This window comes from Amblyomma americanum, chromosome 3 (genome assembly GCF_052857255.1).
Source record: "Amblyomma americanum isolate KBUSLIRL-KWMA chromosome 3, ASM5285725v1, whole genome shotgun sequence".
In the NCBI taxonomy this organism is placed as follows: domain Eukaryota; kingdom Metazoa; phylum Arthropoda; class Arachnida; order Ixodida; family Ixodidae; genus Amblyomma; species Amblyomma americanum.
In genome coordinates this window covers 219244462-219259016 of record NC_135499.1, presented here as the reverse complement: position 1 = coordinate 219259016, position 14555 = coordinate 219244462, and the positions used below count along the sequence as shown (strand labels likewise).

Genomic DNA, 14555 nt, shown 5'->3' with positions numbered 1-14555 from the left:
AAAAAAAAAAAAAACTTTCAAAGTATGGTATATATAATTACAAAGAAATTTAAGTTGAAGAAAACCCCAAAATTGTTTACTCTCCTCCAGGGTGACTGTGACAGCAGCAGCTGTATCACGCTATCAAACCATTTCATAGCTCACAGAAATGGCCTACCCGAGTCCTACGGCCACAACAAGCCCATCCTCAAGGCAGCCCACACGGGGCATTTACGCCTAATCCCTACTGGCTGGTTACAACATACCATGATGGCAACAATGTGACCGTTTGCCCCCACAGAAAGTCTCCCGCACAGCTATCACCGTGAAAACAAAGCAGGACAACAAGAACCAAACGCAGTGCACTTTAAAACGTCACTTGCAGAACCCAAACCTTCCTACAGAACAGAGAACGAAACGACCATCCACAATTTTGGCATATGTGCAATAAAAAAATTATGCTCCCCTTTCTTTTATCATGCACTGCTACTGCGCCTCTCAGCACCTAATTTACTAACGCTAATGAGGTCTTCACTAACTCAAAGACCACAATAGGCTGTGGTCACGTCCCAGTGTGCTTTCGTTACTCCACCCCTTGACTAGCTAAACACAACAATTTAATATCACACAAAGCCAACATCTGGGTAGGATTTATGGGAGGAGGTCGACGAAAAAAAAAAAATGTCGGGAAATACATGATTCAAATGTCCCCACGACCACACCCCTCCCCATTTAAGAGCGACTAATAAATCTGCCTCCGGTCAACGTTACATCAGCAGTTTGCAAATATGCATAAGCTGGAATGAAGGTTAGTACACAAAACATAAAGCAAAGGTACGCGAGATAGAGCACACCGAAGATTATGTATCAGTAAAACGAGCTCTTTGGCGAGCTGGTTACTTGCCTTAGGCATAGTAGCACCGCAAAAAAAACACACGTAAAAAAAGAACTGTGCGCGTCTCTCGGCGTCTAGTTCTTCTTTTGTGTGTGTTTTTTTGTGCTGCTACTATGCCTAAGAGAAGATTATGTAGCCATTTTGGCATGAAAAAAAAAAAAACAATTTACAGTCCAGCCCACTTGCAACGGCCACAGATATAACGAACGCTCACATACTACAAACGAGTGCGGTGCTACTGCCAAATATGCATTAAGGCAATGGAAACCCTTCTCGGATACAATGAACAACTGTGGCTGCGCCACTCAGTTATAGTAAACGAGGAGGCGCTGTAAACTTTCCCACGCTTCCAGCTTAATTCTTAGATCGAAGAGTCTCTCTCATGCTTCCAGCTTAATGCTTCCGCACTTTATCACGCTTCCAGCCTAACGCAGAGATTGAAGAGTGTCTCTAAGCCAACGCGACACAACCCAGGAAGAAAATGTTGACCTAGAAAAGCAATAACAAGGTGGCATTGAAATTGCAGGTAACCGCTGGCCAAGAGTGTGTCGATGGCCTATAAGGTCAGTCATTGCCTCCATATGCACCGACTGGAAGAAGCATCCCGTATGGAAGCAGGAGCACGTTGACCGCAAGACAGTGGCAGCGTCGAAAATGATGCTAATGTGCATGGTCGTGGATCAACTAGCAGCAATAATCTATCTGAAAGATTTGAATGCCTTGCTTGCCATACTGGTCACATGGTGTGCATTGCCTGCAGAGTCAGCTTCGCCTTTTGTGCTACTACCATCTGCAGGCAGTCAGATAGCAGACAGTGTAGTTGATACATAGGCATAACCTGATAAGTTCCTAGGAATGGTAGATGCCGGTGTCAAAAGACACCATGATCAGACGCATGTAGAGTTGTGGCAACGCATTGTTGATGTATAGATGGCTGGATATTGCCTCGGATGATCATGTTCGTACGGACGACATCGCAGAGCCATGCTCTAATGAAGCCATTGTACGCAAGGGACGAGCATTCCCCTACCTTTAGGAATCCGATTAATGTCGCCATCTACGACCAGCTGCTGTGGATGCTTCAACTATGATTAGTTTTCTCCTGTCCCTAAAGCAGATTATTGGCAGCAAAGATCTCGGTAGAGAACATGACTGCCCTGGAGAGCATGGAAAGTGCCGTGGTAGGCCTGCTTTGGAGAAATAGACACGCATGATGCGGTTATGAGTGAAAGCCACTTTTGGTAAATTAGTATTTTTGGCTGTTGTGCAAGGAGTCCACTTATTACGAACATCAGATGCAAATAACACGATCTGTGTGACCGTCAGGGTCGTTATAAGCAGGCTCAACTGTAGTGCTTAAAAGCCAGGCAGAGGCATCTTGAGTAGTTCTTCTTGCTGGTTAATAAGAGACTAAAACAGCACAGTAAAATAAAAAGGCCAACCTCTTCATATTGCTGGTATAAAAGGACAGTGCACGGCTGGCCATACGAATTGAGCACAGAAACACAAAATGAATCACACTCTCATAAGCTTTGTCTGTCCTATGCAAGCATACCTTTATACTTTAAAAGCTTCTTACTATATCATAAGATGCTACGGTGCAAGAGGCCTGTGTGGGAATATGGATCAGCCTGGATTCAAGAGCACAGACAATATTTCTAGGCCTCCCAACTGCTGTGCCCAAGCAGTTCACATGCTGACATGCAAATCTGGCTTCCCTAGCTTCAATGCATATGCAGCAGCTGGTTGCTGTTGATTCATCAGCCCAAATACCTGTGTAGATGGCAGTAATTTGCTTGAAACCTACAAAAAGGTAGGCTGCATTTATAGGCATTTTTAGACAAATGCCTGAAGTTCTGGTACCTAGAGATAGATATCTATCTTGTGGGAAAATAGTTTTCCTTACTATCCGATATTAAAAAAGAGAATTTCTGCAAATGACACTCCTGTATTACAGTCTACTGTTACAATACCACAAATAGGGCAGCCTTTGCTGGATAACAGAAGAGTTCAGCTTGTCAACTAGAAAGGTGACAGGTGCAAAGCCTGTTCAGTGGTAAATTACGACAATAGTATGATGCATACGACTGATGTGCACCCGCCAGTATTAGCAATAAAAAATCTGTACGACTGGACTGGTCAAAGTGCTCCATAGGCTTCATTAAAAAAATTGAGACCATGTGGTCACTAGCTTCAACAGCCGCTTTTACAGCAACAGCAGTGCATGGATATTTGAAAAACATGAAAATTGGTCATAAGGATAGGAAAGGGAATGTTCCGTGACTGTCTCTCTCAGTAGACACCTCAACCGTGCCACGAAGGAAGGAGTGAAGAAAGGATTGAAAGAGGCTGCTGGCCAGAGAGCATTTTCTAGGGCCAGCATTCTAAATTTCATCTTTTTCAAGAACATCCTTTTCAGCCAATCAGGTGTAGCCAAAAGGGGTGTTTCCAAAAGGAATGCAAGCTGGGATACGAGCCCTGCTGGGCTCAAGTACACTGCCTATATGGCCGTGTGACCAGTGTGTACCGAGACAGGGTGTGGGAGGCGAGTGCGGCATAGCAACAGCTCCTGCATAGGTGAGGGCAAAAGCTAAAAACTAAAAACAAAAAATTCTGCTGCAACACAGCAACGTGCATTTCCCTTTTCAAACATTTACCACACTGTCTTAACCAATGCACCTTCTAACCGCAAATACTTTCCAACACACGTCGAGTTTCAAAAATTTCTCAGTTTACACAAATGATTCAAAGTTTTCTGCAAAAGAATGCCTGGAGGTTTTGTTCTGTAATGTCAGGGAATGACAGCATAAATTAATAGTTCATATCAGGAAACGAAATAACGAAAGTGTTGTTAGGAGCTCACCATTCCCACTTGCAGCACCCAAAGAGGAATAAAGACTGTGCTCAAGAAATGCAGCAGTTAAGTGCAAAAAATTTCTCTCAAACATACAGATCAAGCTGTACAGTAAGCATATGCTCCACAGCATGAGCTTTTAAGCAAGAGGTGCAAGAAAGTAAGCCACAAGGACAGGAGTAAAGCCATCCAGCCATATACAAAGAAAAAAATGCATGGCAAGGATTTCTCTCCAGAATACAAACATTATTGCAACCAGTTATTTAATGCTCCCAATAAACTGGTGTGTGAGGGTTGGCTGAGGTGTCAATAAGCATAGGGTATTAAAGAAAAACATACCAAAGTTAGCTTGCAGGGAGCACTCCGGCCCTGTCTGCTGTCTGTCTTTCATGCATGCACAATCAGCTTGAACAAGGCTGCGAAAAAGATCTTCACAATTTCACCAACCTGTTCAGCAATGTGTCAGTGACTCACACAAGTGAGCACTAAAAATAAAAATTATTCTGCAACACAGCAACGCACATTTCCCTTTTCAAACATTTACCCCACTGTCTTAACCAATGCACCTTCTAACCGTAAATACTTTACAGCACACATCCAAGTTTTAAAAATTTTTCAGTTTACACTAATGATTCAAGGTTTTCTGTAAAATAATGCCTGGAGCTTTTGTTTTGTAATGTCAAGAAATGGCAGCATAAATTAAGAGTTCACATCAGGAAACGAAATAACGAAAGTGATGTTAGGAACAGCTTCCAATGTGCAACAAAATAAGGAGATATGCAGATTCATTAGAATATCTCGCGCAGCAGCCCTCGGAGTGCTTCCAACACCTCTTCCTTCAAACAAATGAGACATGAACACCAAGCTGGCTTAGTTTCATCATCCTTTCTGTGCAGGAGTATGTGAAGTTACACCTACAGGAACAGTAGCATCTATAAGGTTCAATCAATAGACTTCCAGTGAGCAGCTCCTAATGTGCAACAAAACATGGAGGTATGGAGATTCATCAGATTATCTCTGCACTGCAGCCCTTGGAGTCACACACTTCTACAATTGTGTCATCACACTGCACTGCATGTTTGAAGCTGACCTCACACTGGTCCTCAAGCCATGACTTCATCTTACTGTTACTTGTAACTTACCTGTTAATTTCCTCGTTCTGTTATTTTTGTCATTGTTTTTGCATGTTATCATGCTTAACAGACTGTCCTGTCCTGTACACAAGCGACAACATTTAAGTGGGCCATCTTATAATTGTGTAGAAGACTTGACATTTCAACACTTCTTTTTCTATTAATAAGTGTCAGATTACCAAAGAAGGGCCCGCATTTCAATGATAACTTTATGAATGTGAAGAAGTGTGGTAACAGTAGTGAAAAATCGTGAGTGAAGGATTTCAAGGCCACAGCAGCATGTTTCCGCTTGAGCTATATTCCAGTTGCAAGTGGAAACACTGCCTCCGCAACGAAAACATGCCTTTGGACTGCACAACACGCCGGATGTCTTCAATGATAATTTCTTTAAATGAGAAGCATAGTAAGTCCATTACTGCAGCATCCTTTCACAAAGGACTTGTCATGAGACTTGCCAGCACTCGCAAAAGAACTGCAAGCATCCCAGCAAAACACTTTGTGGGGCAAGTTGGTGTACGGCTAGCTTAATGTAGACGAAACGCAATAAAGACAGCATATATTGATCAGAGAATGACAGGACGAGCTAAGCGCTCGTGCCTTTCTGCGCTTTGTCTGCACTGCGCAAGCACAACATTGCCAGCCAAATACTTAACACTTACTCCCCTAGAAGAAGCAAGCCAGCAATTCCAGTGTTTACACTGTTTTCATCTCCAGGTCATAAAAATGAAACCATGTCTCATAGTGCACGGTCGGTCAGGGTAAAAAAAAGCCCTTTCTTTCATGCCACATGGCAACAAGATCACACTGCAGGTCACACTACGATACTGAGGGAAAGTTGAGAGAAAATGGGAAGCCCATCGCACTAAGACTTTTCATTTGTGCTGATGCCCCTGGGTGATTTTATCTGAATTCTTTGAGCTAATTTCTGAACAATAGCTTGGCGACCATCTACTATGGGATCTTCCACAAAGTAGCGTGTGCAACAGTGGCGCACTAAGGTCTCTCAGGACTGGCGGCTGCCTGTACCAATGCCAATCCACACTTCCAACTACTCATGCCAGTAATTTTTGATGTCTTAGGGTGGGTCATCCGACCTGCGCACCATCTACACCTCTGAAACACTTGTTAGGAACGGGTTGCTTTCAAAGAAGATCCTGATGACTGCTTATTTTGCCGGCCGCATTCATACACATTCCGTGACCATCACCCTTGTGAAAAAAAAAAAGTGTTCCTCGATTCATGATAACAATTTCCATCATCCCCTGCACACACATGCAAATTTCATCTGCAGTAAAACAGAAGCGGCTCTTGTAAAAAGGGAGCAGTCAGCCCCTCTTGGATGCAAAAAATTTTATATTTATGCAAATAATAGTTGAAGAAATGCACTATTCCAATAAGACAGTCCTCTAAAGAAACTGCCACCAATCTGAAACAAGTGAAGTAGATTGGGGCATTTGAACTGAACAAACGTTGTATTTCAACCACATTACCAAAAGCCCAAATTTATGAATCTCACTTTGATTTTGTAACCACATTTCCACCACTGAATCGTTGCTACCTGCAGAGAACGATTAAAATTTTAGGATGGGGGCCTACTGATTTTGAAACTCCAAATTAAGAATAACTATCCACTTTTCTTTACATGTGAGCACATAAGTGGAAAAGTATGTAGGCAAACAGGTACCAAAATTCATTTCTTCAGTTTGACACACCAGAGCACATTTCACACACAATATCACTACATCATGCTGCTGCTGACTGCACCAGCTTCAATAGTTCTAGAGATCAAAGTCACGTCGTGGCAATTGTCAAATTATTACATTTCGAAAGTTCAAATCTGCCATGCAATTTGTAATGGCATAGGCAATACTACGATGAAAAGGAAATTGAAGCCTATAAACGATCAGCGTTTATGAAGCACAGAACTAGTTTGCCAAGATGTGTGGCTCTATATCGATTACCGCAAGCACACTTATGAAGGTTTCCCGACTATGTGACGTGCCCTAAATGTCAGCCCAAGCCTTGTATTACCTTATTGGGCCAGGAAGTAACCCAAAAACGTCTCCACAGTCTTCTCGCAATCCCTCCTTTATCCCTTCCCTCACGGCGCGGTTCAGATGTCCGCCGAGATACGGCAGATACTGCGCCATATCCTTTCCCCAAAAACCAATTTCAATAATGCTGCCCTATTGTTACAAGTAGATTTCAGTTTTCAAGCTTTGGTGCATCCGGCTGCAAAGTACACAATTTGCATCGGAAGTGCAGAAGTCAGGATCACAAGTTTTAATATTTTGTTTTCATTTCCTGCTACCAAATCAGAATTGTCTTGCAGACGAGCCCAGCAAATACTGCGAAAAATTCGTGCTTGTGTACTGGCATGAGCATCAGGAAGCACAAAGCTAGACCCCCCCTGAAATCAATGCCGTTCATATATGCAGGGTCCTTGCCTGGCCCGATTCAGTTACTAAGGGAAGTCCAAACGAAGACAAAGTGCTTACATGACTAAACTTGCACCATGCTGCAGTTCTGCCTTATAATTTATAGCCACCAGCGTTCGTTCCCTCCGCGAGCCTGAACCAAACCCACAGCACAGGAATGGCTGGCCTGTACAGAACAGTAAACAGATTAAGCTCGGAAGGCTACATTTATAACGCAAACGACTCACGATGTCTTCACCACGGCGGACTGCAAAGCAAGCTCACGAGATAGCAGCAGTAAGGCATAAACCACAAGAAACCAGAACGTTTCGGAGTACGAGTGGTGCGTAGAACGATATACCGCTTACGTTTTTCGCTTAAAACAGCTAGATTCACTGCACAGGCGAGCTTTCTCAGCGGGAACCTTACACGGGTTCGAAGTGAACGCTACGTGCTGAAAAAACTGCAGGGCGTGCCATGCTTAAGATTTAATGGACTCGGAGGGTACAAAAACGCCATAGATTTCCTTTCGCGTGAAGTATGCAAAATGACGTCACCTCAACTACAGTAGGTTGGATTCTTCATACGGTGGTGACAAGCAGTGCGCTTCGAACTTCCAAGCAGTCACAATAGTCATCCATTCACGTCGACTAGCTGGAGAGCATTTGGGGGGAAACAAGAGCCACGCTACGGCTTCACCGCAACTAGTACGGGGAATGGAAACGCCGTCCAGTTATTTTTTCAACCTCCATCCGGTCATACGACAGCACTTTATTTTTTCAACCTCCATCCGGTCATACGACAGCACTCGCACACAATTAGCGAAAACATGGCTGTACTTTCTGAACACATGCAGATTCGGTCAGGCAAATGACTTTTTCTGAACAGGACTAAAAATCCAGACCCAAATTCAAGTACGCACAGCTGCTGCGTTCGCGCATACGGGTCGCCCACACTGCCATAACACCGGCGCAATTTTGCGCTTTCTCAAATGTTTCTTGCCGCAGTACTAATATCCAGCGCCGGAATCCTTTAACATAATACGCCCTTTTCTGTAGGCTTCCATGGGACAGAAGCGAATTGAGGCACACACAAGCATCCACACCATACCTGAATTGCCTGAATCATATTGCAGTCTGAGCAGCCTACAAACCTTACCTTTGTTGCACAACCCGGCCGCAGCTGCGTACTTCCGACGTTAATCCTACTCTAATATGCGCCCCCATGCGTTCTGCACTATCGGGACGGTTCCAGACCGTTCAACGAAATCAGACGCTCAACAAACGTACAATTTCATTCAACAGCCTTTATTGGGTAAACTTTTAATGGCGAAGGCAGAATCCCAGGATCTTCACCAGGTACATCCAGCCGTCAAGAGCGCACACCTGCAAAAACTCCTAACCACAAACAAAAGCGGGGAAACCAGCTCACACGGAAAACTTGATCACTGCACCGAAACTAAGCCAGCAATGATTGCGAAGCTTCCATGTGATTAGGTTCCGTACCCGCGACGCCAGGCTGCCCAGTGTAGCGCGCTGTATCGTGACGAGCAAACTGTGTCCAATGTTGGTAGGACCACCGCGTTTCAATTTCTCCATTCACCAACAGAAGTACACCACATTCCAAGCCAGTCGCTCCTATTCACTCATAACAGACACCCCATTCAAGCCAGTCGCTCCTATTCACTCACAACATAAGTACACCACATTCAAGCCAGCAGAGAATCGCACCACATTCAAGCCAGTCGCTCCTATTCACTCTCATGCTCACCGCGTTTTCAAGCCACTCATTTTCAGTTTCTCCATTCACCAAAAAAAAAAAAAGCACAGCACATTCAAGCCAGCAGAAGCACACCACATTCATGCCAGTCGCTCCTATTCACCCATACGCTCGCCCCGTGTCAACGTCAAGAGAAATAACCAACACACAACCGAAGGGAACAGTTTACTTCCTTTTAGTACACTCGAATACAAAGCAACACTACAGTGAACGTAATTCACGCGAAACCCTCAAAGCCCCAACGAATTACGGCAAAGGAAGGAGACAATAGGACGGGGCTAAGAACGAGACTTACCGTCCAGAGCAGCAGTGGCTCCCTTGCGGACCGAAGAAATCCAAGTGAAAAACCGCGCGGCACGAAAAAAAACGCGTGATGACTGCAGGCTAGATGTCCTCGCAGTGGCCAAGCATGCGCAGGGAGAGGGGGGCCGGGCCGTCTTCGTAGGGTCCGAAAAAGTCGACTCGGAAACGCGCACCACGAAAGCGCCGAAGATTAAATGACACAGGAGACGGGACAAATGACTGGGCGTCTTCTGAGAAGCCTCCGGGATCGAGGCGGCAAGGGAATAAGGCTTTACTGACAGTCAATTGTACAGAAAGCGATACAGAAAAAGCAGCACAGCTTACATTACCCTAGCAAAATTAACCATTCACGCATTGAACGGCAGTCTCGGGTGGAGAACAAATCTCCAAATTAAATTTGTAGCCTGAAAGGCGGAACCAGAGACCAACGTTGGGAGAAGAGCCCGATACAACCGTAGCACCCGCACGAACTCGGCGTTGCAGCCGAAGCTGAACCCCGGGTACGACGGGGGCTAGGGCCGTCGTGGGGCGAGAGAAGGGGTCAGGAGAAAGGTCGGGGGAGGGGGGTAACGTACCATGAGACGGCGTTGACTGCTGCTGCTGCTTGTCCGGATGATAATTGGACGGGCCGGCGATGGCGGGAACGCCAGAGGTGTCCATGAACATCATCATGGCGCCAGATGCGCCGTCCCCGGACGACGCAGGAGGGGCAGCGACGACAGGCGATATTGCCTGCTCGTCATAGGGCAACAAACTAGAAGGCGACGGCTTGATATCCACTGAAAGTAGAACAGCATATGTGGGCTGAACTGCACACACACGCACCCATTAGAACTTACCTTGACTCGAGATGGAGATGTCTGAAGGCAATGAGGCTTGAACAGGAACAAGTGCTGAGTTGTCTGATGTGGACCCTGTGTGATGAGACTGCTGTGACTCGTTTCCTAGTGCTTGTGATGATGATGCGACGTCCGTGAACACAGGCACCTACGAAAAAGCAAGCAACCATAAGCGCTATAAAAAAAAGCTTAAAGTTAATGGAGAACAGAGTCCACCGCACAGACTCCTTAACACCTACGTTCTCCGTCGTCATGGACTGTTCCATAAGGTTCGAAGGCTCCACCTCAAAGTCTGCATCGTCGCCCTCCCCCACGTCGTCACCAACAGAGTCCTGAGTATGCTGCGAGATGGTCATAGAGTTTGTGGCCTTGGCGCTAGAACCGAGATGCGCGCCTGAAGGCACGGCCGTAGAAGACACCGCCACAGTGGAAGAAGTCCGACTCGAAGGAGACTCGGCCGGAAGGGCAGGAACGCGATCACTAGACAAACTACCGTCCTCAATAATTTCGGGACTCTCCGGCCCCTTGATGCGCGTTGCCGGCGGCGCATCTTCGGAGTCGCTCTTGTTGGAATCGCTGGGTGACCGCCGCCGTGGTCTGCCTCTTTTCCGTTTACTTAGCGGCGGAGATTCGGCACGAGGAGTGCCCACAGGTTTAGCGTCCGCACCGTCAACACTCACGAGCGCGCCATGCTTGTTCTCGTTGGTGACTTCGGCAAGGCCTTTCACCTTCAACGTTTCCGCGGTCTTGAGTAACGCAGTCAGTTGGTCTTGCGATACGTTGACCTCGCCGCGGTACATGAACTCGACAATTGCTTTCAGGTCCATGTAGCGCATGTCTTTCAGTATCACAATAGGGTGCTTGCAGGGGTTCTCGACGAACAGCGCTTGAAAGAAGGGGCTGCAAGCGGACAGGACCATTCTGTGAGCTTTCAGCGATAATCCCTCGCAGGCAAGCGTCACATCCACCAACGCTTCGTTTGAGAGCAGCTGCTCGAACACGGCCAGCATGTTCGGCTGGTGGTTGTTCCATTTCAGGCAGAACTGTTGGGACCCCATCTCCGCTCGAGGTCGTCGCCGCGGCTGCGAAAAAAAAAAAACCACTCAGTACAATTTCGCAGACGCATTACAAGTAAACAGCAATCCAACATAGCGCATGTTAATTAGGAAAAATTGGTGCTCGACGCCATAAAAAAAAAAAAACTGCACCAGCACGCAATTTAAGTCCTCACCTACAAAGCGTATCAGCTACTACAGTCGTTAATAGAAAGATTGAGACAAAATCTGAAACGAGCACTGCCATTCACGTCAGCCATATACCCATATTGGCCAAAACACTTAAACCTTCCTTATAATTACCGTATTACACCAGTCCTAATTATACAACACTCATCAATGTAGGAAGACTATGTGGCATAGTAATACATACCTATACAAGACTAGTCATTCACGTTGCAGAGGCTCACCGCAGACGCGGCCTCCCAGCACGCGTCCTCGTCACTCACTGACCGTTGCCAGCAATGCTCTCGTCCCGCACTGGCGAAAACGATGGCACGGGGTCTGAATTTGTACGGCCAAGCGCCAATAGAAAGCCGCTGTTTGTTTCCCGCGCTTTCTCAACCAATCGTAGCGCTCGACGTCGACGCTGGTGCCGGGTGCTGAGAGGCGGAGGGAGAAAGAATGCATGAACAAGAAGCGCTGGAAAATGGCCGACGAGGAAGCCGTTGGTCGAATTTTCAAACATGGCGAACGCGAATGTAAAAAAAAGAGCGAGCAACATTTGGATGGAGCGAAGCGTTAAGTTAGATATCTGTGGATGACTCAATGCCAAACGTTACGGCAATGTCAATTACGGGGCATCTTATTAATCAACAGAGGACGGGGACACCGCTCGATGGTATTCGTTCGAAGTTGCCCAAAATAGAGGCGATTTCCGCCGGCGGTAGTCCGGCAAGCAGGGAGAAGCGCCGCCATGTTGGAAATTCGTTCGTTGCCAGCTGTGTTAACTGCACCTAACAGGGGCGTTGGGAAGGCTATTTCCCGCAATATATCGTTTTTAATACGTTTTATAGGAAGGTCTACCTGATACTTCGAACGACAGAGACTTATTTAGGCCAATTTCTTTTTGTTCGCATTAACAGCGCGGAATTTTGCTCGAATGAACACAAATGCGCTCGCACAACCTCGCTTCTCTGCTTCGAACAGCACAAGCAATTAAATAGCTCGTTGTGCAATTAATTTTAGCCACAAAATTCGCGGTTATATTTTGTCGTCTGAGGAAACACGTTGTGACAAACTGCTCCTGAATGCAAACAACCAATACGCAAGCGCTTTCGTTGACACTTAATTACTGCCTTGAGCTGGTTTTACAGTGCGCACTATCGGAAACAAAGCCGCTTACCAGCACGAAGCATGCCACATGCCAGTTTGCAGACAGCCGCAGATGTAGGCGTGTTGCTTATTTTATCATTGAGAAATTTTCCTCCAATACATATGTTTATTTTGTAATGCTGTCAGAACAGGATTTTGGTGGATGATGGTCGTAGTACGCTAAATCAGACGCTAAATCAGACGCGTATTTGCACGAACAATGTATATTTTTTTATTTCTTCATGTTACTGCAAGCTTTTTGGTTTGCGGTGGGTGGCGGCCGCAATGTGCCTTCTAAGGGGATTTTAGCACGTTTTTGTTTTTCCACGGATGCGGAAAGCGTTATGACAGCAGATAACCGCGCAAGGGTCAAGGATTTGTGCTGAATTAACCCCAATTCTAACGCAACACCTCTGCGCTTAGTAAAAGTCGGTTCTGTGGCTCTTTCTGGCGATGTTGATGTTTGTTGGAGTGTTCTGTTGCAGTGGTTTTTATGCTTTCAGTCTTGCTTTGGGCATCGACGTTTTTGCAACTGCAAGAAAAGAACGGAGCGAGGCGTGAACGAGGCGTGAACGTTCTGGAGCAGTTTGTTTGTATCCCGGTTCCCGACCTCCCGGCTAATTCGATCGTTGCATCATGTTGCGTGGGTCACGATAGACGCAGCTGCACTGAGTGCCAAAGCTAACATGTTCTGCGATATGCGTGATATAGTGCCTTTTGTACTTTTAAATTCGTACAACTCGATCGCATGGTTCGCTCATAATAATAACATGAAAGCACTGCGTCGGCACTAAGTCACAAGAGCATTATTTAATCTCGCTCGGTTCACAAGGATTTTCATGAAAACCAAGCCAATAAATTTGCATGTCGCCAATGAAGATTTGCATGAGCCTAGCCAAGCACCAATAAATGTAAATGTAAACTGTTAGCTTTAATATTTGCAACGGCAGTTCGGACTATAGTTATATAACGGCTCAGTTTATTTGCATCACAGTTGAAAGAAAATATTATCCAATACGACACATTTTGTAACACTGTCATATAAGGACAAAATATATCCTGTTAAGCCGACCCACAGTCGACATACACAACTAAAAACACAAAGCCTGCACAAATTGTAAACAGAGGTACATTTTTCTTTAGCTGTTTTGTATTCTTGCTCCGTAGCACATTTCAGACAGCACATGCAGTGTATACCTAAGTGCACAGAACTGAATGTTTGATGTACTGTAATTATAATGAGAGTTTCAAAAACTCTCTTAAAATCTGTGTTGTAGACCACCTGAGTGGTGCCTTCTTACATTTTTCTTCAGCTGTTTTGCGCACTGTTGCTACGTGCCACATTTCGGCGAGCACATGCAGTGTATACCTAAGTGCACAGAACTGAAGGTTTGATGTACTGGAATTATGAGAGTTTCAAAAACTCTTAAAATCCGTGTCGTAGACCACCTGAGTGGTGCTTTCTTACATTTTTCTTTAGTTGTTTTGCACACTGTTGCTCCGTACCACATTTCAGCCAGCACATGCAGTGTATAGCTAAGTGCACATGCAGAACTGAAGTTTTGATGTACTGGAATTATTATGAAAGTTGCAAGAACTCAATTAAAATCCGTGTTGTAGACCACCTGAGTGGAGCCCCCTTAAAATATGTATATGTGCACTTGAAAAGCAGCAAAGGCTAAAGTAATGACTGCACGACCAAGCAAGTGGATCCATTTGCACAAACTCCTTAATTTTCTACCACTGAAATGCAATATCATGACTATAAGGCTGTATGTATCTTTAAGCACTGTAATAGTGTTTTTGTGCCAAAACACATTGGCCCATATACTTTTGGCATGAAACTAGCATTAAGCTCTGTAATTGCTACCAAAATTAAACTAATTTTATGTGAAAATACATATGGGTTCAGGGCAGGAAAGCCAGTGGCATGTTTTCTGTAATGCGGAAAAAGCACCAATGCATATAAAGCAGCTCTTTATACAGT

General features: G+C 45.4%; 1 protein-coding gene across 18 annotated transcripts in view; it reads right to left on the bottom strand.

Annotated features, from left to right (window-relative positions):
* LOC144126116 (uncharacterized) overlaps positions 1–12644 on the bottom strand; it is a 208794-nt gene extending 196150 nt beyond the window's left edge. For 17 of the 18 annotated variants that reach the window (XR_013313452.1, XR_013313451.1, XM_077660072.1 and 14 more), the window contains exons 1-4: positions 11628–11784; positions 10439–11281; positions 10200–10347; positions 9936–10139 (exon numbers count right to left, since the gene is read on the bottom strand). Coding sequence is in view for 16 of the 18 variants with exons in the window: in XM_077660072.1 (XP_077516198.1) it covers positions 9936–10139; positions 10200–10347; positions 10439–11257 (1171 nt within the window). In the remaining 2 variants the exon portion in view is untranslated. Of the gene's footprint in view, positions 1–8566; positions 10140–10199; positions 10348–10438; positions 11282–11627; positions 11857–12599 lie in introns of those variants that run through there. The other variant, XM_077660073.1, reaches the window with a different exon arrangement.
* Between the last annotated feature and the right edge of the window lie 1911 nt (positions 12645–14555).